The sequence below is a fragment of the Marmota monax genome, unplaced genomic scaffold (assembly GCF_021218885.2).
Source record: "Marmota monax isolate L192 unplaced genomic scaffold, Marmota_monax_Labrador192_F-V1.1 WCK01_AAM20220418_F8-fsc00119, whole genome shotgun sequence".
Lineage (NCBI taxonomy): Eukaryota > Metazoa > Chordata > Mammalia > Rodentia > Sciuridae > Marmota > Marmota monax.
In genome coordinates, this window is record NW_026694771.1 from 2,335,005 (window position 1) to 2,359,865 (window position 24,861).

A 24,861-nucleotide genomic window follows, 5' to 3' on the forward strand; every position below is an offset into this window, starting at 1 on the left:
TATTCCTTTTAATTCTGAGATGATGGAACTGTGAGTGAATTATGATCCAGGATGATGGTAGTTATTGGATACCTATCTGTAAATATGATCGCTAATAATTCACAGATAAGAGTTGGGATTAAAACATGACATTGCGGTCTTCAGACATTTCTTTTCTTTTTGTTCCTTCCAGAACAGCACTTGTCACAGATCAGCATGTGACTCAGCCACTAGACTGTTGTTGTTTGTTTTCTGGTTCAACACATCTTAGCCATTGAGAATGATTAAGTGCCACATCATCCATAATCCTCAACTTCCTCATCTTTAAGTGGAGAAGGGGAAATTACATTATTTATACCACAGAGTGGTTATGACAATGAAATGGGATAATTCCTAGCACCTAATAAAGAGCTCATTAAATGCTACCTCTAGTTGGACTTTTACATTTTAATCCTTAAAATACTTTTAAAATTAACTATCTTATCCTGTCATTTGATGACACCCAGAGAAGCAATACATTGCCTAAGGTCCCAATTGGATGGCAGAAATATTATACCCAGAATCCTGATCTCCTTATTCCTGTCTAGTGTTCTTCCCCTACATACCTTATAGAACATTATAGAATGGAGAACGCCCTATAAATGTCCCTATTGGTATCTCCCTGAAATAATTGGAAAGTGTTGCAATTACCAAGATAAGGAAAGAAAAATGCAGCAATTGAGATAAAACAACAACTTAAATCAAGGCAAAAGTTAAGGTAAGGATTTAGAAGTTCATCAATTTGACCTCTGGTTTGTCATGGACTGTGTCTTTGGAAAGAACACCCAATGACTTTGCCTTCAGAATGTAAAAATAGTAAGGAAAATATTATCAAATGACACTGGATTATTCTCAAGAAAAGCCAATAAAAATGATTAGCAATATAGAAGTGTTCCGTAAAAGCTTAATAATCAACAGTATTTAAGCAGCATACCACTAAGTATCTGACAGGATGCCCATGTTTTATAAACAGCATTTATGGACTTTCACAACTCAAATGTTCTCTCTTTATGAGTTGCGTATAAATTTGGGAAGTGGTTGAAACCACATTTCAAATCAAAACCGTTTATGAGGCACCCTGCCAAATAAGTGTAAATATCCCTGGGAAATCTCACATCGAACACACAGCTCAGTAGAAATGGAGCTGTTTTTCTGGAAAGCTAAGAGGTGAATGGTTCCTTTGGGTCTTAGAAAAATGTTGTTCTGGGAAACATAAAGAATTTCCCTAAACCCAAAAATGTGGGATGGGTATTTCATTTTTTTTACACATAATTATCATTCTAGATTTTGCATCTCTTCTTTATGCTAGTAATTTGGCTACTGTGATACACATTACATAAAACTTATTTAATAGCATAGATCAAAACTGCACCTTGGCCACTGAAGCACTCATTCATATTTTGTCCTGAAGTATATTAGCATACAGAGGTATTCCACACCTATTTGCATAATTTAATTGAGGTTATCAATGATAGTTTTAAAAGCTATCTCTTTAATTTCCACAACCAAATGAGAAACCTCTAAGATCAAAGGATCACATCATATTCATTTTTGTGACACCAATACCTAGCACAGCAGAAAGTTACTACAAATGGAAGGGAAAAAAGGAAAGAAAAATAGAAGGGAGAAGGACCATAAACAAAAGGAGAAGAAGAGAGGGAAGGAAGAAAAAGAAAAGGAGGAAGGATGAAGATACTAATTTTTCTATTACAATAGAGAATGGCAAACAGAAAATTTCCTCCTCCCCAGATCATTACTAATGAGCCCTATTTGAAAGATGTAATGAGACCATGAAAATAAAAAATGCAGCTAATATCAACCCACAGGACATCTAGAGTAACTCAGAGTTATACTTCCAACTAGCACCTATCAAATACCCAATCACCATCACTTGTTGACAGCCACATGGAAGGGTTACCTTGGAATACTATATCCCTGAATATGGCCACAGCATCCATTTTGGAGTCCTCTACGGGGGAAAGTCAATAGGCTGTCTTAGAGAAGACACAGTAGAGAACTCCTTCATGGAGAGCCAATGAGCACACTGCTCAGCAGGAGACTCAAAGGACATAATCACTAAAAGGGGCTCAAAAATTCTCTCCTCATGGATGAAGGGGGCAGTGTCCTACAGATACTTTAAATGCTTCTCTTTCTATAAAGGAATCATCATCAGAAACACACTGAGCTAGTGGCACACACCTGTAATACCAGTGGCTTAGGAGGCTGAGGCAGGAGGATCACAAGTTCAAAGACAGCCTCAGCAACTTAGCAAGGTCCTAAGCAAGTCAGTGAGACCCTCTCTGTCTCTAAATAAAATATAAAAAAGGGATGGGGATGAGGCTCAGTGGTTAAGCACCCCTCAGTTCAATCCCCAATACCAAAAAAATGAACACACTGAAATCTTTTGGTGATAGGCACATATAAAGCTGGGCGGGCAGAGTGGTGAAAACAGGAAGGGGAGATATGTTTGTTTATATTAAAACCAAAAATATTAAAAAAGAAGAAAATGAACTAATTTCAAAGGTCCTCAGTGCAAATGGCATCCATCAGTTATAACTAGACCACAAATACTAAAAGAAGAAAAATACATGACATATTTATAATTTACAAATCATTTCCATATGAATTAAAGCAGTGATCAGATTTGATTCAAACTGTTTGATCCTCTTACTGGTAGAAATTATTTTCTTAGATTCTTTCTTTTGAATTATTTTGCTGCCACCTCCACTGTACACTCTTAGCCTCTCTCTGTGTGCCCCTCTAGGTAGCCATAGAATTCTAAATCAACCCATGGTAACCATCCATTTCCAAACAGGATAGCCCAATTGCAAGCATTGCTGTTTTAACCTAGGTGAGAATGAAGCTGAATGGGAGATGGAGGAAATGTGACACAGAGCCTCTGGGAATTTGGGACTGATATGAAGTGATAGATCTCCTTGTCAGATTTAGTTTCTGTGATTCTGTGCTATTCACCACAACTAAGCAATTTGTGCTTGTCATAAATAGCAGGCAACGCTAATAGATAACTCAGTCCAGAAAGAAACTATAGACAGCATGTTAGAATCTAACCAGGAGGACAATATCTACCCAAAGCTAAGAAACAATATAAATAAACTGCCCTTGCTGATTGCCTTCAAGTTGAACTTCAGCTACACTTCCGATCATCTTGCAATGAGTGTTACACAATCCCATTAGTTGAGATAATTTTCAAATGGAATTTGTATAATTTAGAACACGGTATTATCTCTATTTACTTACAGTGATCAGACACATTGTAAATCAAATAACTGAATAAAATTTTTAAAAGGTACAGGAGAAATATATGAATGGTGAACAAAAATTATTTTCTATAAATTAAATCTAATTAATTTTCATTGATTCAACTTTTGACATTTATTAAGCACTTACCCATAAAATAGTCCATTTACAATAATCATTACTTGAAAAATAGCAAAATGAAATTTCCTTACATTACATATTAGACTTTTCATTGATTCAAGAGGTCCTTCTTGCTATCAGTCTCAGTCAAGGATAGATTCCTAAAATCACATCATGTCTTTGTATATATACTCAAAACTTTAGAAATCCTGGTGAAAATATGGTCTGAGCAATGCCAACTATGTTGTGCATTTAAAGGCATAATTAATTTCCAAGGTTTATATAATGACATGACACATAATTGTCCCTATGCAGAATGTTTTCCAGACAAGAAGCTCAACCCTTAAAGAAAAGGAATTAACACCACTTATTTTGCTGAGTAGATTAAAACGAACACCCCATTCTTTATCACATACCTTACCTTTTCTGGGGAAAAATTCCCATCTTCTTAACCACAAGGTCAGGCCCCTGGGGCAGGTACATAGTTACAATAAAGATTTAAAATAAGTCACTGGTAAAAAGAAGCATGAGATAGTTCTGGAGCTAGAGTATGAGAGTATGCCAATAACAGTGATAACTAATACATTATAGATTCTTACAGGATTTTAGGGGTAAGATAAAATAAATAGAACTGAAAATATCTAGAATGATTGATTATCTGCCATCCTGTAGTATCTAATTTGGAGAAATGGCTATCAAAGCAAATGGTCAGTGGTTAATTTCCTGATCCATCTGATAGCAAAATGCCAAAATATATCCCAGACCAATCTCATAAAGTAGTTCCTCTCCCAAGGGCATACTGTGGTCTAGTCTATATTTGGACCCTTGGTCACATGGTTGGTTAAATCTCTGAGGCTCTAAAGCGGTAAATCCAAACTTTTAAGTTGGTACAGAAAAAACTTTACCTCTAAGGATCTTTGGGGTTGAAAGGCCAACTAGAGAAAGACCTAGGAGACTGTTGACATCCTTCATCACTGTGAATTTGTTAGGGTGAGGGACAAATCTAGTCTCCAGAGAAGAAAGTTCCATTCTATTCCAATTCTGCAATGGCTTTTTGTGCAGTAATAGTGGAAACCCTCAAACTTGAGTTACAGCTCCAAACCAAAGAGAATCCAATAATCATAGTCAACATTGAATTATTTATGCATATGAAAGAAAATAGTGTCTTCAAAAGGAAAATAATAATTTACGTTTGACTTCGCAACACGTATTTGGAGTTGTTTTTTTTTTTTTTTTTTTTTTTTTTGCTTTTGCTTTTGGCAATATCAACAGACTTATTTGCATAATTATGTTTGACCTCAATTAATGTCACAATTAACATTCTCTGAGCCTACACACACTAATACACGTTACTTACCAATTGATGGTGGGTGGAATGCCCAGAAACATATTGTAGGATAGGGAAAAGTGGTCTGAGATTATGTTTTTGCTGTGGGCAATTCACACACTAGATAATCTGGTTCAATAGTGTTGGCTATATTCACACCTCTCTCTCTCTCTTCCTGGAGCCAATTAATCACATTAGCTAATCTCCATCCATAAAAAATATATGTAGCCTCAGTAATTACTTATTAAACTAAGTCTATCAGCACACTGAATATTTTCTTTTCACCAGAATTATCTAGCTTGACTGTTTATATCAATCCAATTAAGCTCTCTCTAGCCCTGGCTGCCATACAGATCTTTCTGAGTTTTCTCTCAGCCTTGGAGAAGAAATTTGGGGGGGAAATTAAACAACTCCCTTGCTTCCCAGTTAATTCTATCTAGACGTTTCCCCTCTCCCCTGACAGTCAGGGGGGCCTGGCCATCTGAATGGATGCCCTGGAGCATCCGCCCACTGCATAGCTCACCTATCTTCTCTTCGGCTTGGCTGCTCTCGGCAGTCTCCGTCGGAGGCTGGGCTGTTGCCTTGACGGCAGCATCCTCTGCAGCAGGGGTGGTGGCAGCAGCAGCAGTGACAGCAGCAGGCACATCGGCTTGTTTAGGCTCCTCCTTGGCGGGCACGTCTTCGGCCTTGGAGGACGGCGAGTTGTCAGTGGAAGCTTTAGCGGCACTTTCTGTCTCAGCAGAGCCGGCCTTCTCCTCCGAGGGGGCAGGTGCCTGGGGGGCCGCCTGCTCGGGGGCAGCATCGGGGGCGCCCTCCGCTTTCTTCTCCTCGGAAGGGGTGTCTCCTGCTTTGCCGGCCTCGTCAGCCTTGGCTGGGGCCCCTTCGGCAGCCGGGCCTTCTCCCTCCTTCTTCCCCACCCCGTCGGCAGCGGGGGCTTCCTCCTTCTTCTCATTAGCTTCGGCCTCAGCAGCTTGGGCATCGCCCTTCTTCTCTCCTTTGAGCTTTTTCCTTGTTATGTGTCCACGGAAGCTAGCCTGAATTTTGGTCGCGGCCTTATGAGCTTTGTCTTCTGGTTTGATTCCATCTTGTTCAATCTTTTGGTCCTCATCATTTTTTTCCACCTTCGTGGAGAAAAGAAGGGGGGGGGGGAGAAAAAAAAGAAGTTCGAGTAATGTGCTTTTCCTTCAAGTCACAACATTCGACAAATCTGTATTGAGTCATTTATCCTGTGCCAGGCACCATACTGGGAGTTAGGGAATCAACAACACTCTGACGTTCAAGTCAAGGCTCCTCTCTCCCACAGTATTTTATGGGGATTCCCTTGACCTTCCAGAATCACTGGCATTATTTCATACTTACTTCCTTTCTCCAGCTCAATGTTACTCCACTGCCAAACTAACACTTTGGCTTTAGATGTACCTTCAAGATTCAAATCTCATTCACCGTAGGCTCACCAAAGAGCTCTGAAAGATTAGGATTTTAGTATCTCTGAGAGCAACTCTTTTTGCTCTCGGAGATACTAAAATTGTAAAACTTTTTAAAAAATTAAGTAAAAGTCTATATTCACCTCAAGAGTTCAAACTTAATAAGGAAATTAATATTTTTTAAAAAATAGTACAGTAAAGGTTTACATAGTAAATCCCATCAGGATTTTATACAAAATACAAATGAATTCCAGGACTTTGAAGGTTTTGTGCAGAATGTGACAATTCAGAATACTGGTCATAAAATTATATCTAACTTTCTTCTATGTGTGGTCCAACGTCAGTAATAAACATATCAAACCTTTGAAATTTGAATATAGAAAACTGTTGTTATTTTTTAAATTAAAAATGAGAGCTGCTTTTCCATTTTTCAAAAAGCAGTATAGATTTACTAAACCACAATTTCTTATCCCCAAAGCAATGTTAAACCTAAAATTAGCTTTCATTATCATAATAAAATCAACCTAGTATGAAAGACAAGAGACTAGAATGCAATATTGTGTGCTTGTGTGTGTTTCTGTGTGTGTGTGTGTGTGTGAGTGTGTGTGTAATGTTGGAGATTGAATCCAGGGTTGCTCTACCACTGAGCTTCATACTCAGACCCTTCTATTTTCAAATTTTGTAACAAGGTCTCACTAAGTTGAGGAGGCTCTCCTTGAACTTATGATCCTCCTGCCTCAGCCTACTAAGTCCCTGGATTATAGGTGCTCACTGTGGATGTATAGAATGCAAAATTTTTGGATGGCAATATTTGCAGCCTTACATGTGCTGCAAATGATGTTTTCCACTTGGAAAATAAATCAGAAGATAATAATATAAGGTAAATAAGGTACAATCTAATAGTAGTGGGGAAGAAAAGTCTGCACAAGTACACAAGTTTCTCTATAGCTCCATTGCTTATCTTGGTGATCCAGCTAGCTAATGACAGTACCCATTAATTCCTTCCTTTAACTTTTAAACATTTAACTTTTTCTTGGTTTGTGAACACTCTTCTAGCTACTGAGATATATAGCAATTACCAGTATCTTTCCTCCAAAAGGCCACTAGTAAAAGAGTGTTTATCATGTATAATGTCCTGTGCTTAGTCCCAAACTTGGCCTTAGCCTTGAACTTGGCCTTAGCTGCAGTTAAGGAGGTAAACCACAGTAGCCAAAACACAGTATGTTTTCCACCTGCCATACCAGCTGTGCCCCAGTGACCCAGATCCTGCTAATCATGATGTAGTCCTGTTTGACATTCTTTGGACAAGCACACAGGACTGTTATTGTTTAAAACAAGGTACAGGATTGATGATTTTCTCAGTAAAATTCAAGATAGGTTTTCCTTCTTCTTCAGTTAAGCATACATGTATCCACACAAAGAAGGGAAAGGTAGGGGGAAAGCACTTTGGAAAAGCCCCTCCTATCCCCCTCCTCCCAGCCCCATGATGCAACTGCTTCTCCCTCTGCTACACTACCACCTTGCCGCCATCCTGCTGTTCTTGATGATTCCTACTGGGATGCACACAGCACAATCTGGGGCATAGGAGCAGCTGTCTCTGCCAGGAGCTCTCTGCTCAGAGATGGAATCATAACCCTGTAAAATTAACAGTTGTGAATGGAGCATGGAGCCAAGATGCTGTTATTTATTTTATTCTATCTTGAGTTTTCTGAATGAGACACTATCTTATACGTTAGGACATCTGTACTTGGGCACTGATGCCAAGTGGTTCTCCAATACAAATGCTGCTCCTCATAAAGGTTAAAAAAAAAAAAAAAAGATTATTTCAGAGTCAGCAGGTGTACAGAAAAGACCCTCTAGTAACTCAAGAATTCTTAGAGCTTTGTTTTCCCTATAAAAACATGAAGAGGATGAAGCACTTTAAAAAGCTGGAAAATACAAAAATAAGAAAGCTGAGAATCTGCATATAATTTAAAAACTACACAGAGAAAGCAAAAGCTCTTCTCAATTCTCCTCTTTCACAGAGCATCTGCTACTTTGACTTTACAGATGATCAGGATTTAAGTTGGTGTCTATAGCATCTCTGTTAAAATGACTATCTAGAAAGGTTCAGACTAGACTTGGATGCTTATCCAATAATTTGACTGCTAATCAGGAATATAAAGAAAACAAGAGAAGAAGATGAGAAAATCAGGAAAGACCAACTACAGTCAGGAGGGAGAAGTGAAGCCAATTCCATAAGATCCAGGTACCCAAAAAGGTAGGTAGGTAGGTCCACTCAAGGAGATGTTCCAAGTACTCCACAGACATGCAGCTTCTCCTGGAGGATCTCAACTTCATTAGAGATTTAAAGAAACTAGATATTAGGGGCTGATTGGGAAAAAGACAACCACCACTCTAAATATTTTCCAGATAGATTGAAAAAAAAGAGGAAAGGGGAAAGGAGTGGTGGGAACAGAGTAGAAAGGGGAGATGGGTATAAAATGTGGATGTAAAACAGACAAGACTGGGTTGGGTATGTGTGTGTCTCTTTTGCATTTGTAATTGATTCTGTTAATAAGGCTTAAATTACAGGCTATTCTTCTGGTAAAGATCTTTTTGTCGTACTTAAAGTAACTGGTCCGGAAGTGTATTTTGTTAAGGGAGGAGTCAAGGAGAAAAAGAGCATTTCCCTAGATTGGTTGCTGGGGTAGTGCAAGGTATGGGGATACTTAAAACTTTCCCCCTCAAGAAAGAGAAGAAAAGGGACATTTAAGCCCAGAGAACCAGAGATCACCAGAAAATTCAGCACAATGCTTTCAGTTTCTAAAAGGGGAATACATAGCTCTCAAAAGTTAAATGACTTCCAGAATTCATAGAGTGAGTGAGTCAGTGGCCTAACTTTTATTTGAACTCGGGTTCTCTTCTCTAAGTTCACCTACCTTCCAAGTTCAACTTTATTGCACCTAGAATAGTTTGGAATTTCCTGTAGCAGAAAATCCATAAAGCATCATATCAACATTCTCATTCATTTACTCATTTGACAATTCTGAATTTTTATGCTAAGCACTACAGGAATGCACATGCAATACACACACGCACACAAACACACATTCACATGTGAGGAGATGGATGCTGTCTCTACCCATGCAGGATTCTTTCTTAAGTACACTTAAATAACTTCATAGTAATGTATCGATAATTTTCCAGAAATTCATAGTAGATGTCTGATCTTACTCTCAACTTGTAAAATAAGACCAATAGTCCAAAATTATGAGTTCCAAATGGAAGATGTTCAGAAAAGGGATCAGTGTTGAATGACTAGAGATTCAGCTCATAAGTTTCAGTAAATATTGATTTCTTTTTTAACTCAGTCTTGCCACAGATAAACTTTGTGCTAAGCTCCGATGTTTTCTGAGGGAATTTCAAGATTCTTTGATTTTACATGGAATTCTCGCTATCTGTGAATTAACTGAAGGGGACATTAGATGTAGTACATCATATGTAGAAAGAGTATCATTATGAATTGCCATGATCATTTCATGAATCTTTATTGCTAAGGTTTAATTTTTTTAATGAATGTTGTATTTACAAGCTGTGTAATTTGTGAAATTTATAGGAAACCCAACTACATGAGCACTTGATTTTTCAGAAAAACATTAAGATCTTGGGTGAACATTGGTCTGATGAAGTAGTACCATTATCCTAACATTTTGGAACCTAGTTAAATTTCTAAATTGATTAGACAAAAGAATGATAATTTTTATTGACATTTAATAATCACAGATGAGAAATCCAGAAAAATCTGTTTGAATATGCAGTTTTGTTGCTCTGGTTAATGTTTCCTTTCTCTTTGGGCAGAAAGAAGGAATAGACAACTTAAGTTTTATTCTAAAATGTCCAAACATTTGCATCCATTATGTTACAAAGAGCAGTAGGCAAAACCCCATGGCTTTCAGAACTAAAAATAACATCATTCATCTTCCTGGGATACCTCAATCCATTTAAATTTTTCCAATTATCATAGGAATACCTCGACCTTCCAAGCAAAGAAAAACTTGGCGCTCTCTCTTCTGCTGTTACTAAAAATAATACTATTATAGCACTTCCAATGTTTTTTTTAAGTATTGATTTTTAAATGCCTTTAAAATTATTGACAAATACCAATTCTTCTAAGAATATCTTTAGTAAACCAAATTGTTGTCAAATTGAACCCAAGACATTTTTGAGATGCAAAATTAAAGAGGCAAAGATATCCTAAGAATGCTTTCTTAAGCATGTTTTCATTTTCATGCTCATCCGATTTTTACGTACCCTGAGAAGCAGAATAAAGTGTTGGTGGATATACATGAAATCTGGCCAGCATCTAGTTATGGCTCATTCTACTTTTTGTTAATAATTTAGTGTGTTAAAATCCACATAATTTCACTCTGTTTTTAAGCATCATTGATACTCTTTCTATATACTTTAGAGAAAATATCCAAGTACAGTAGAGCTTTTATACTTTGTTTGAACCTAGTCAAAGACCAGAAATACAGTAGAGTGTCCCTAATAAATGAAAAAAAAATGGAGGATGGATAAACTTCCTCCAGTTCTATAGATGAAATATCTTTGCATGTTTCTGGGCAATGTAGGAAAGCAGGTGTTATTTAAAAGATGAATAGTCACATCTGGGATACATAGGGATCCCTCAACACCAAGTCTGGTTTGAAGGTCTAACTATGAATGGAATGAGAAGCAGAAAAGGAAACTTGAAAATGCTGACAGAGGGGTAGTGAAGGAACTCCCAGGGGACACTGAGCCACATTCCCAGCCCTTTTTATTTTTTATTGTGAAACAGGGTTTCTCTGAGTTGCTGAGGCTGGCCTCAAACTTGTGATTCTCCTATCTCAGCCTCCCAAGTAGTCGGGATTACAGATGTGCCCCACAGCACCCCATCCTTATCCCCTTTAAATAAATGTATAGCATCATACTACAGCTTCAGAGTCATAATAGTGGACAAGCAATGTTCATTGATTGACTGACTACATAAGAAAACCAAATATCCTATGTAATTGTAATGTTAATTTTTCAGGAAATAGCTAGTGATTAAAAGATAAGTCTTTGGTCCATTTTCATATATTTCTTATTTAACCTGTATGGCTCACATACTTCCAAAATAATATGAGACAGTATATTTAGCACATTATAAAACACTATTGGAGAAAAATTCAGTTTCCATTCAGAAAAGTTTTCTTTCAGTTTATTTTGTATATTTGCAAACCTATTTTCCACAGAGACAAAAAGAGAAAGGTAAAAAGCACATTACAATGGACATCTTCTAACAGATAAAACTCAGTATATAAGAAAGATATCTATTTTGCTGCTGATTCCCCATTTTCTAGAATGGTACCTGACACACAGCAGGTGCTCAATTAATATTTGCTTAATGAATCAAAAATTTCAGCTTCTAAAGTAGCATCACTTCACAAAAATGGAACAGGAGGCTGAGGATTGCAAGTTCAAAGCCAGCCTCTGCACTTAGCAAGGCCTAAGCAAATTAGTGAGATCCTATTTCTAAATAAAAAATAAAATGGGCTGAGGATGTGGCTGAGTGGTTAAGTGCCCCGGATTCAATCCCTACTACAAAAAAAAAAAAAAAAAAAAAAAAAAAAAACCAGACAGGACAGGCAAAGAAGTTGGGATTTCTTTGATTGATTGATTGATTGATTGATTTTTTAATATGGAACATTTCAGGAAGTTTCATGTCATCCTTGCACAGGGGCCATGCTAATCTTCTCTGTATCATTCAATTTTAGTATATGTGCTGCCGAAGCATGCACTGAGATTTAATTTTGTTAACTTTTATTAAAATTCTTCACTTCCCAATGATAAACTTCAAGAGCATCTGATTAAAATAAATGTTTTTCCAATTATAGATGTGAATTCGAGGGGTCCAACAGGAGAGACTTAACAAAACTGTTGACATGCCATTAATAATAACAGTAACAAGCAGTTAGAAATAGCAAAGATATAAACAACAAAGATAAAGACAACTGACATTCATCTTTCTATGTATTAGATAGACTCATATCAATAAAATTAGTTTTCATGGGGAATTGTTGAAGAATCTCTATTTCCCTCTATTAATACTTAATCTGTGTATTCTCCAAGGTCTAAGAAAAATAGATTGGGGAGTCTGGTCCTTTAGTTATTAAAAAAAAAAAGACCCATTTCCTCAAACTGGGGTTGGGAAGAGCCTAGAGTTGAGATATTTATGCTGGTCATCTGTCAGGGCACATTCTGGACAGAATCTGACTGAGCTCTTCCAGATAACCTTTGGGTATGGTAGGCATAGTTACAAGGTGTCTAACTAAACCAAGGACCAAAGTCACTGACACTCAGGTAAAAACCTGGTGAGAATCTGCCCTTGGAGAAAGGGATCTTCTGCTCTTGAGCAATGGAAACCACTCTTCTGATGTTTCCTGCTGCCAGAAGCTTATGTTGACAACCTCTAGAGGTGGCACACTCAAAGGAGAGAAGGGCAGGGGAGGTGAGGGAGACACTAAACTCAGCTCTCAGATCACTTTGCCTGTAGTGGCTACTGAGGTGGAAACAAAAGGGAGGGACTCCCCATCAGGCTGCTAAAAAGGCTGACATCACAGACCAGGCCATGAGAGGGACTGTGAGGCTTCGGCTGACAACTGGAGGAAGACTAGAATAGCAGGCAGCCAATACATCTGGGTGGGGGGGGGGGGGACAGAAAAGCATCCTACCAGCTGACAGCCCCCTGTACCATCACCAGAGGTGAATCCTTCCCCATGAGACCCCAAGAGCAAAACACATACTAAGTGCTAGAGATGGTCAGAGCCAATCAGCAGGAAGGGAGCCCCTAAGCCTGTGGAAGTTAATAAAACAAACTTCTTTCCAGATAAGACCCAACAAAATGTCTCTTATTGGACAATCACGAATACAAGATACAATGAGATAAATATTTATTTAAATCACTATGTTCCTTCTATTATATGAAACATGACCATTGATCTATCTTTCGGTAATTAAGCCCCTTTGTAAATTATATTCTGAGTCAGCAAGTGCTTGCTTGGTACATTTTGTTCAATGAGTAAGAGTCCTTCCTCACCCTCTCTAACATACACCTTTCCCCAGATATTACCACCCTTGGTCTGCTTATGTTATAGTTTGCTATAGTTTTTGAGGTGTCCCCCCAAAAGTTGTTAATGCAGGAATGTTGAGACAAATCTATCAGATTATGCAAGCCATAATCTAATCAATGGATCAAGCTGTTTAGTGGATTAATAATTTGAGTGGATTCCTGCTGGTAATTGTAACAGATGGGGCATGATAGGAGAAAGTAGGTCCCTGGGGGGTATGCCTTTGGGGATTATATCTTGTCCCTGGCTCCTTGCTCTCTTGCTTCTGGACTGCCATCAGCTGATGGCAGCTTTTCTCGGCCATGTCATGCTCCTCTGCCACAGTTCTTCCTCACCTCAGGTGCAGAACTATGGAGTAGGTCACCCATGGACCAAACTTCCGAAAGTGAGCCCAAATAAACTTTTCCTCTCAAAGTTGTTCCTGTCAAGTATTTTGCCCACAGTGATGAAAACCTGACCAACACAACTTGCCTTGCTTTTCCTTTTTGGTATTTCCAATCATCTGTCATATGTTTTTATTTCATTAATAATTAAAACTTTCCATGAAAGTTTTAATTATTAAACTCTGAGGAAAAAACCCTGTCAGTTTTGTACAATCCTCAAAACTTTAATTGCTAAAACACCTCCAGGACCCAGTTGACCGTTGAAAAGTACTTATTGGTAGTTGTTAAGAGACTACATGCCACATGGCATTGGTGATCACAGAGCCTATAAGCGGGAGGCTTTCAGTCAACTGGGTATCTCTGCTCTGTTCTGCTGTGGTGCTGGGAAATTTCATCAAGACTCTCTCTAGCAGTCATCTTTCTCTAATCTCTTACATTTATGAGTGGATAGTATATGCATTTGGCATTTAAATTCAATCCTTGAAATAATTGTGAGAGTGGAACACATCACTCTGTTTTTCATAATCAAGCCACCTAAGAAAACAGAAGATCTAGTGCTATCCAGCTTCCAAATGACAGGCCCGTCTTCTGTCCTACTCCTTGTCAGTGCCTTTTAAAGTACAAGGTAGAAAGCCAATAGTGCTTGCTCTTTAAGAGCATGGGTTATGAAGTTAGACATGTGGAGGTGTGAAACCCAACTCTACCACTCACCAACTCTTGACCTTGAACAAGTCATCCTCCGGTTCCTTATTTGTAAAGTAGAAGAATAACAGGAAGATCCTATTGGGTTGTTGTAAAGAGTAAACAAATTAGTATACTTGCACAGTCCCTGACACATAGTATATGCTGGAAAAGGAGTACATGCTACTATTTTTATCATCATCATCATTGTCATTATGATTATCCTTCTCAGAGTATCTTCTACATCATCAAGAGACTAAGCTAAGACATGTGAGTAAGATAAATACCAAAGGAAGTTTGGTCATTATACCTCACTCACCCCGTAATCAACTGACATCCTCACCTGGGAGGGGAGATGTTCTTTAACTCTATGGTCATACTGAGCAATCTCTCCTCAAAGAGATAAGCAGAAAACTATCTTAAAATATGCCACAATATTCGAATAAGTTTGTTCCTATCCCTACGAAGTGTGGTGATCTGATTACATTGTCAAGGTTAAATCACAGTCCTTTCTTCTACCAACTGATTTCCTCTCAATCTTTACCTTTATCCAACCCTCAAACCTCCACATGTTCCATCAGCTTAGTGATAAAGTCTATTTATTTTCAAAATATGAACTTCACCTGACACTCAACTCATTCCACAAAAAAAAACCCTCATTTAGCTACTGTTTTATTTATCAACCCAGCACTGACCCAGATATATCCCTTACACATCCAGTAAAACAATTGCCTATATAGTTTCTAAAAGCTACTCTATATATTTATGTCTGGTAATCCTCATATCTGGTAAGAGTTATGAATGCAGACATTTGTGGGGGACTAGCTTAGAAGCATCTGTTCTTAAGGAGAAAGAGCATTATAATCTCAGATTCCCAACTCTATGGCCAGTGCTCCCCCACATGCTAGTTAATAGTACCTAAGTGTCATGTATCTAATATCTAGTAAAAATAAATATATGCTATCTTCAGAGTGCAAGTTATTATAATGTCTTCTGGTGAGAGAAATGGAGAAGAATTTGCGACTCCAAAAAAGAAAAAATGACAAGGGCTTAAACCCGTGAATTACACACTATGATGTACTTTCAAGTTAAATTTTTTCCTCAAGGAATTACAGTGAAATAGACTGAGTAAATGTGCTATCATATTTGCAAAATGAGGAAACAGATTGGTGGAAAGCTCTATAGTTAGGAGAATATGTCTTAAATTTAAGTCTCCAATCTCTTACATTTTAGAGAACCTAACAAAATCAAACTAAAAATTCAGTGCTAAATATTCAGGAAGTATCATAGAATAAATAGCATTACTAACATAAACTCTGAGACTACTGGAAGTACTTTTGTTTGTTTGTTTGTTTTTTGGGGGGGTACCAGGGATTGAACTCAGGGGCATTCCACCACTGAGTCACATCCCCATCCCTGTTTTGTATTTTATTTACAGATAGGGTCTCACCGAGTTGCTTGGCGCCTGGCTTTTTGCTGAGGCTTTGAACTCAAGATCCTCCTGTCTCAGCCTCCCAAGCTGCTGGGATTACAGAGGTGCCCTAGTGCCTTGCTGGAAGAATTAACAGAACAGAACCAGTCTTTATTTCAGGCCTTAGGAAAGAAGTACCTTCAGAAATCTTTTAAAATAAACCTTTGTATTTGAAGTGGCTGATAGGATGATCTTATAGGGCTCTGCCATCTGTCAGAAATAATTTTACACATACCTTAATGTTCTATATCAGACACCAGGTGGTTTTCCTTTTAGAACAGTACTTGGGAAATCTCACCAAAAAAAAAAAAAAAAAAAAAAAAAAAGAGCAAGTATGTTTCTCCCCAATTTGAGAAGATACATTGTTAGATTCTTCCATATGTGAAAAAAAAATCAATTAAAATTTTTCTTTGTTAGGCTGAGGCAGAGGACAGAGGGCAGGTGAGGGAGTGAAGTGGGATGTTGGGTACAGGTCATATAATTGTGAGTATGAATACACTATAATTTTAATTGAATCTTCATCCCCACGCAGCTGAATTATTTAATGTAAATACACAAGAACCTACAAAAATCTGTAAATCATCCAGGCACAGTGGCTTATGCCTGTAATCCCAGTGCCTGGGAGGCTGAGGCAGGAGAAGCTCAAGTTCAAGACCAGTCTCAGCAACTTAGTGAGGCCCTAAGCAACTTACCAAGACCCTGTCTCAAAATAAAAATCAAAAGGGCTGAGGATGTACCTGAGTGCTAAAGGATCCCTGGGTTCAGTACCCAAAAGGGAAAAAGCTCTTCTAAGTTTGTTCTAGTTGCTCACGTTGATACTGTGCTTATTCTTTCTTTCTTGCCACTCCCTTTGTTTCTGGAATTCAGTTTTCTCTTCATCATCAGTCATGGACATTCATCAGTTACATGTTTCCTGACATGACATGGGAGTTAAACAATTTGAGTTTGAATCTTGGCTCAGGTACACAGTGTATATATATATATATATATATATATATATATATATGGCAGAGGGAGGAAGAGAGAGCCAATGGCAGATTACTTATTTTCTTTAGGAATTCAATTTCTTCATCCTTCATATTAGTATACTAACATCTATTGGGCAAAATTTTCTTGAGAGAAAATAAAATTTGTAAAATGCATGTAATGGGATAATACAAATTAAGTAAAAATTACTACTTTCTGGAGACTAGGAATTGGATGAATTATTTGATAAATATTTTAGTTTTCTCTCTTTGACAGCTCCATGAAGAGATGTTTCAAGGGTTTGTACATCTGAAAAACAATATATCCCCCCCTTAAAACAACATTAGAAGTAATGATTGCAAAATACCCCCATATCCTTGGTGAACATACTACTAATAACAAATTGAAACATTATATCACACTAAGTATCAAGCACTCTTCTAAGTACTTTATTATGATTTATATATTTATGCCAAAACATATTTATTTACTAGTTATATTTTTATATATTAACTGGTTTAATTCTAACAATATTTTTTAACTCTTTGTTTAAATATTTATTTTTTAGGTGTAGATGGACACAACACAATGCCTTTATTTTTATGTGGTGCTGAGAATTGAACCTGGGTCCTGACCATGCTAAGGGGGCGCTCTACCGCTGAACCACAATTCCAGCCCCATCAAAACATTGTTTTATGATGGATATAATTATTATTCAGAGGAAAAAGAGCATGGGGCATTAAGTAACTTGTTCTAAATCACACAGCTAGTAAGTGGCAGAGCCCGGATTTGAGTGCAAAATGTTTAAATGGGTTATGCGTGAAGTAGGATGAGTCTTAGAAGCCAAGAAGTCAAGAAGCCAAGTTAGGCTGAGACAGATGTAATCTCTGCAAGTTTTTCCTCAAAGCTCCCGGGCCAGGTGAAGAGCAAAGAATGGGACAATTCAGAGTGGAACTTTGTCACTGCCAGTGCCCGCCAATGCTAATTTAGAGTGTGTAAAGGATGAAACACACAGAGCTGTCACCCCAATCTCCTCTTCTTCTTCAAAATCTATTCACAAAAGAAAAGTAGAAATAAATTTCCAAAGCAGAGGCTGTGGCATCACGACCTCATCACCAGATGAGGCCGTGATTTATTTTCCTTGTGAAGGTTTTGATGGGGAAGATTCACACTTGAGATGTTGAGAACAGCCCAGAGACCAACTTTCCTATTAATTCTGGAAGCAGGAGAGAGAAATTATCAGAGAATGGAGAATGCAATACTGGGAGAAGAGGGAGGGAGGGGGTCTTAGGTCAGGAATTATGGCTATTTAATTAAATGAGGAAAGCAAACAGATGAAGTCGTTAGTTACCCTTATGTGTTCTTATCACAAGGAAGGGTTTGAGCAGGTGGTAAAGGGCAGGTTCTGTGATCTATTCCTGAGTCTGAGGATTTACATTCAGCCCAAGTTCCTGAATTAAACATGTCCTTACCCTTGAACCAGCTATCTCTGTTTTCTTACAACTGTAGTGAGGCAGATAGGGAAATTCACTGAGAACTATTCCAAGGATGTGATGCCAGCTCATAGCAGTTATGCCACATAGCTCCTTGGAGGAAAGTACTGTTTGTTTAGTAACTGCTCGTTGTGGCACCAGCACTGGAACACCTCCCATTTTGTGGTCCTACAGGGGAAAACTCTGCATCCTTTGAAGCCATCAACAAGAGAAAATTCCCTCTTATCCTTTTCTGAGATTACATAAGCATATTTTACAACTTCTGAATTAATTCATCTGAAGCAGCCTTCCAGGGATTTATGATAACCCAGTCTTTGGGCAGAACACTTAGGCTGAATTAGGTAAAATAGGGTGATATTGTCTGATCCTGGGGTCTTGATGTCAGCGAAAGCTATTTTCCTTCCTCTGATGTCTAAATAACTATGAGATGCTCCATAATCTCATATGCAATGTCACATGACTCAAAGGGACACACAAGGCACCGATCTGTCCCTGGCACAATGTGTTTGCACATTGATGTATTGCACGCGGAAAGCCTGAAGGCTCTCCTGAGTGCCCAAGATGAGGGAAGTCAGGATGATGCCACACTCTCCCCATGATTCTGGTTTACTCTCCAGAAACTAGTGGTTCCTCCCATTTCTGTTTCAGCTCAAAACTAGGAATAAAAGATTGCCAGAGGGTTCCATTAATCATCTTCAACCACAGATGGTTGAAGCAACATACTGACTTGTAGCTAAAAGAATTCACTAGTTTCTCCCCAAGTCAAATTAACAGTTAAAAATCCTATCAGAGTCCAGTAAGTTTAACAAACCAAAGCTGCTCTGCAGCTTCTGGTTAATGTGTGCAATAGTTCATGTCATGAAACAGAAGAAGTCTAGAAATATGCAACAGAAGCTGTAAATCACTGTGGAGAATCAAGGCAATATTAGAGTGGCTGATGGTCCTGATGGAGCAGTTGTGCAGGAAAGACCTAGACAAAGACATGTCTTTCACCAAATGCTGAAATTCTGCCTTGGAGCATTATTTCCATATTCTAAGGCTTAAAATTGACACTAAAAATTAATAGTATACTATTCAATTAAAGAAGCTCTCTTATTTTATCTGTCTTTCACTCAATGCTGTATATTTTTCCATACTAAGTTAAAATAGTTATGATTTATCATAATATACATATCCCTCCTTTACTTAAAAAAAAAAAACTTTCAGTTCTTATTGTTTAGCAAGCTAAGAAGATTTTAATTGCTTTGGCATTTAAGAAATTCATGGATGGACCCAATATGTCTTTTCTACTTTTCGTATGAATATGCCCTGAACTTCAGCCAAGTAAAAATTCACCATTCATGTGCTCCCCACTGGCCTGGTTCTGTGTCCTCACTGACAACATGGCCTCCTCACGCAGCTATCTAGCTTATGTGTTGTTTAAAGACTATACAACCTTCATGACTTTTCCCAGTCCTCATCTCTTTGTTTGGAGAGGTTTTTTTTGCTCTGTCTCAATTGGAGAGAGCAGAAATGAACAACCTTTTTCTGCAAAGGGCCAAACTGAGAATGTCTTGAGCCATATGGTCTCTATCACTACCATTCAACTATGGTGGTAGTGTGAAATAAGCCATGGACAATACTTAATGAATGACCATGGCTGTGTTCCAATAAAACTTTATAAATAGTAAAATTTAAATTTCAGATAATTTTGAGGTACCACAAAATATTATTTTTTAAAATTTTGTTTCACCATTTAAAAATGATAAAATCTGTTCTTTCAGACCATAGTTTGCCAACCTCTGGGACAGAGTGTACCTTGATGTTAAATTCCAAGTGCACTCTAAAATATTCTTCTTTTTGTATTATAGTTCATGATGTCATTAGTTCCCAAACACTCTACTGGTCTATAAATTCTTTGAGGGAAAGAAGACTGTCTTAATAATAATAATAGGGGCTAGTTTTTATTGATCACCTTGTAAAAGACACTGAGCTTTGCATATAAAATCTCACAAGAATGTATAAGGTAGATATTTTTATTGTATTTTGATGCTGGGTAGTAAATCCAGGGGTGTTTTACCACTGAGCTACATCCCTAGTCCTTTTATTTTATTATATTTTTTTGGGAAGACAGTGTCTTCTTAAATTGCTGAGGCTGTCCTTGAACTTGCCATCTACCTTCCACAGCCTCTTGAATTTCTGGGATTACAGGTGTGGGCCAAATTGCCTGGATTAATGTAGGTATTATTATTTTTATTATTACTGATAAGGAATAAATACTTGAGGAGGTTCTGAAATTAATAAATGGTAAAGCTATGAGCTGACTGTCTCAGCAGACTCACTCCAGAGCCCAACATCTCTATCACTGTTTTATATATTCTACTCTCATGTATAACTAATTAGAACAATTTTTTAAAATTATTTAAAAAATTTAACCCCCCCCCCAAAAAAAAAAAACACAACTTAATACATGCATGGGAAATGAGCATTTAATTTTGGAATAAACTTCTGAGATAAGGTGACAATTTCAAAGCCTCAAAACAAGCTCACAGAGAAACTTAAAGAACCACAGCAGAGGCATTTTGGGGGAGGGCAAGCTGCAAAGAACTAAATGAGAAGACGATGACACCAAAGTGTGCCTGCCTTAGAAGAGCCTTTGCCCTGTTATCGCTCTCTCTTTTTTTTTTAATATTTATTTTTTAGCTGTAGTTGGATAATAATGTGTTCAACTCAGATGATGCACAAATCCTGATGCAACATACAGACATGCAGACAGAACTGAGTGGTGGGAAATGCACAAAATCGTTGCTGAGCCCCAGTGGAAGGGCCAGGCCTATGAGCGAGCAGCAAGCATGCCAGCTGCTCTCGCAGAAGGAGAGAAATGAGTGCAGCTGGGAGGACACTTGTGCAATAGAAAACGACTTTTTCTTTTTCTTCTTTTTTCTTAACCACCAGATTTGAGCAAATTGCTTATGTGTAGAAGGTTTTGTGGAACCAAGCTAAATGGTGCTATGTCACTAGAAAAAAGATCACACCCTCCAGCTCAAGACACCTATCTCTAGAGACTATTTCTAACAATCTAAGTCTAGATGAGGACAGGCAGTGAACAGCATCCAGATCAGCTAAGGGCACACAGTGACCCGGCAACAGGAATAACAAAAGATTCTTAAATCCCCAGGGCTGTTGTATCAGTGAGAAGAGAAAGCTGAGGAGAAAAGATGCCCTCTGCAGCCTTGTTGCTCCCTGTGTGGACCAGCAGCACCTATACAGGCTGGGTAAGGCAGGGCGGGCTGGCAATCTAAATTCTCACCCAGTTCAAAGTCAACTGAATTAGGATCAGTCTTTAGCAAATCCTTTGCACATTAGTATGTGAAATATGCTGGCCACATCACTAACCATACCTGTTGTGGGAAATCCACAGCTTCTTTTGAATGGTTCTATAAATGAAAGAACAAATTCAAAGGTTCCTCTCCATGAAATTTGGAGAAACAAGAAGCCGCAAGTAAGTAGTAAAAGTCCTGGACCCTGACTGTATCCCTGATTCATCCCAAACTGACTGCAACCTGTGATATATCCTCATTTCTCAGGGCCTCAGTTTGTTCCACTGTACTCTAAGAGAGCTGACTAGATGATTTAGGGCTCAAACGTTCAAAATATAGAAGTTTAGATTGTGTGCATATGTATGTTCTGATTTCCTATTTCCTAGAAAAAGAAAGCATCTAAGAAGTTATTTGTGATCTAATCCTAGAATCTGGAATAGACAGGGTCTCCTCTATGGACTTTGGCCTCAACTGTCACTTATATTTTAATATCATATATATATATATATATATGATATTTATATATACACACATACATGTCCCAATTACATATGTAAATATATAATTAGTATTATACACAATATATTTGCATGTAGAACTAGTTATATACATACATGCATGTACATATATAAAGATATGTATGTGTGTATGAGAGAGAGAGGGAGAGAGAGAGAGAATGGGCCAGTTCCAAATGGATCACCAAACCAAAAGAACAAAATCTTGTCTATAAGCCAGGCTCCCATGCTGGCAAGACACTTGAGTCTGTACAGTTCAGGATGCCTCTACTTTCATGCTCCTATGAACTGGCAAATGACCCATCTCATCATAAAGACGTTACTATCTTTTAGACACCTAAATCCAACCCTGTCCGAATGCAGGATTGCATGATTCATTAGTCAGTAAAAAGCGACATTTGCCCCTAAGCCTCTATGATGAAAGAGTGAAGGATTCTAAAGGAATGTCCTACTTGACAATTTGTAAAGCCATGTTGTCAGTATGTGTAGAAAATCTGAATGAAATATACTGTTCTAGTTGGAGGGGAAGAAGGAAACTGCTAAATAAGTAAATAAGATATATAAATCACTGTTATCCTCTGCCACACTCGCTTTTATTTCAGCAAGAAAACCGGGAAAGATAATTCTAACTCCCATCAGCTTTCTACTCTCATACCTGGCAAATGCAGTATTGTCTTGCTCTACAGCTCCTTGGAGATCCCAGATCCCCTTGCAGTCACCAGCATCCAGGACTGAGAGCCATTGAAGCTGGCTGCCTGACATCTTGGCTCTTATTTCTTCCTTTTGGCTTCCTTCTCACGTGGACGTGAAGTCATTACAGCCCATCACATTGTGAATGTTCAATGCTCATTCATATTACTGAGTGAATGAACAAATGCATGCTGGTGCCACGCGTTTCCAGACTAAGCAGAAATCTCACACCAAGTCTAAATTTGGTTACATGTAGAGTCATAGCACTTCTTCCCACCTGCTTCATTTACTGCCCTCCCCGGAAAAAAAGAAATTGTTTGCAATTGTCTATAGAGCCTGCATTTCATAATGGGGAATGGAATTCTCAAAGGAAGAAGCCTAGGAAAACCTAAAATAATAATTACGAAGGATCATCGTTTTCCAAATGGATCCTCTAGCCTTGACTCCTTAGCTAGTTTTCTCTCCTATGCTATTCTCTAATGACAAGGCATTCCTGTTTATTTTTCAAAGATCTGCTTCTGCTGACATAAAGAAACCTTCCTGCCTGCTGCTCTGATCTCGCTGCACAGGAGAAATGATGCAAACAGCCCCAGCCCAGGAATGCTAATGTGCACTTTGCAGCCTCCAAGGCAAGGAAAAATTGGAGAGACAAGCCAATTTGCAAGTGACCCAGCTTCTCTCTTTTTTCTCCTCCCACTGTGTAACCTTGACACCGCCCAGGACTCAGTCCGCGGAAGCAGGCTACTGCTGATGCAGGCGAACCACCTAATGAAGGGCCAAAGTAGGCGCCTGCTCCTTGTCCCTCGCTGCTCTTCTACCAAGGGGCGGCTTGCGGTATAGACTGAAGCTTTTGTTCTCCAAGCCACAGGAAGGAGCAATTATCTCCCAAACAAGAGTTTGTGGAGGTTGCGAAAATAAAACCAAACTCCCGATTGCTCTGGAGGAACAAGAGACCTCCCCCAGCACTTGAAGAGTTGGAGGAGGGGCTCTGCAGGTAGCAGGTCCAGCGCTGCCTGCGGGAGGAACTGACGCAGCTGGTGGAGGGCCCGCCCCATGCGCTGTGTGCGCCACTCCACGTCCCTAAGGTCCCAGCCTCTCAGACCACGCCCGCCACTCCTGCAGCCCGCAGGCTAGCTGGAGGTGGGGGCGCCGAGAGTCACAGAGAAGAAACAAAGGGATGAGATCACCGCGAAGAGGGGCCAGAAGGATTGTGAAAGAGAAAACGAAAAGGGGCTGCTGGACTGAAACAGGAATTAAAAATGCTGGGGTTGGGGCAAAGAGACCAAGAAGTCTGGTGGGGCGCACGAGAGCGGAAACAGTGGGGAGAGGGACCAGTCAAAACTAGCCCTGCTTTGGAAAAAAGAAGAAAATTTGCTTAAATCCTATCCTCTGCTTCCTATCATGTTGTTTCCCCCAAACACCCACGTTCGTGTCAGTTGTTTTAAATTATATGCATAAGTTTTCTAAGGCTGGAGTTTAAGAATGGACTTCAGGGTGTCCCTGAATCTGAAGCAGCAGGCAGAGCTTTTAGTTTATAATTACATTTTGTTGAATGTCCAAGACTGTCAGAGAAAAATGTCAGCGTGAGGTAAGATGGAAGACATAGGTAAAAAGGAGACATAAAGGACAAGAAAATAAGATTTTAATTCAGAAGTTTTGCATACTTTTCTAGGTCTGTCACCCCCCTAAGCCTGTCTCCTTCCAGTCGTAAATCTACCTGTGTACTGTTAATTAACCTCCCAATAAATCAATTAAGTCAAGAGAGATACGATATCTTGAGGAGCCAATAATTTAGGGGACTTTTCAGCACTACCAATCAGATAATGAAGAGCACATCAGCTAAGGATCCTGAGACTGACCAGACCACAAAAAACAGGTTTGGGATTATAGGACAGATACCATTCCTACAATCCTTTCCATACCCGCCCCTCATAAAGTTTCCTTTAAAAGAATGGCAACGAACCCCCAAATCAGGACTCTCACTCTTAAGATGGCCCACATTCTCCCTTGAATCCTTTTCTTATTTCACCCCCAGAGACAGAGAGAGATTGCCCCCATTCTCCCTTGAACATTTATAAACTTCTGT

General features: G+C 38.7%; 1 protein-coding gene and 1 non-coding gene across 3 annotated transcripts in view; both read right to left on the reverse strand.

The window, feature by feature from the left end:
* Positions 1-24,861, reverse strand: part of Gap43 (growth associated protein 43) — a 108,355-nt gene that overhangs the window by 36,317 nt on the left and 47,177 nt on the right. For both annotated transcript variants that reach the window (XM_058572825.1, XM_046425245.2), the window contains exon 2: positions 5,247-5,844. In XM_058572825.1, the coding sequence (XP_058428808.1) occupies positions 5,247-5,844 (598 nt within the window). The remainder of the gene's footprint in view (positions 1-5,246; positions 5,845-24,861) is intronic.
* Positions 11,843-11,948, reverse strand: LOC124079603 (U6 spliceosomal RNA). The gene has a single exon (XR_006847409.1). It is a non-coding gene; the product is annotated as a U6 spliceosomal RNA (small nuclear RNA).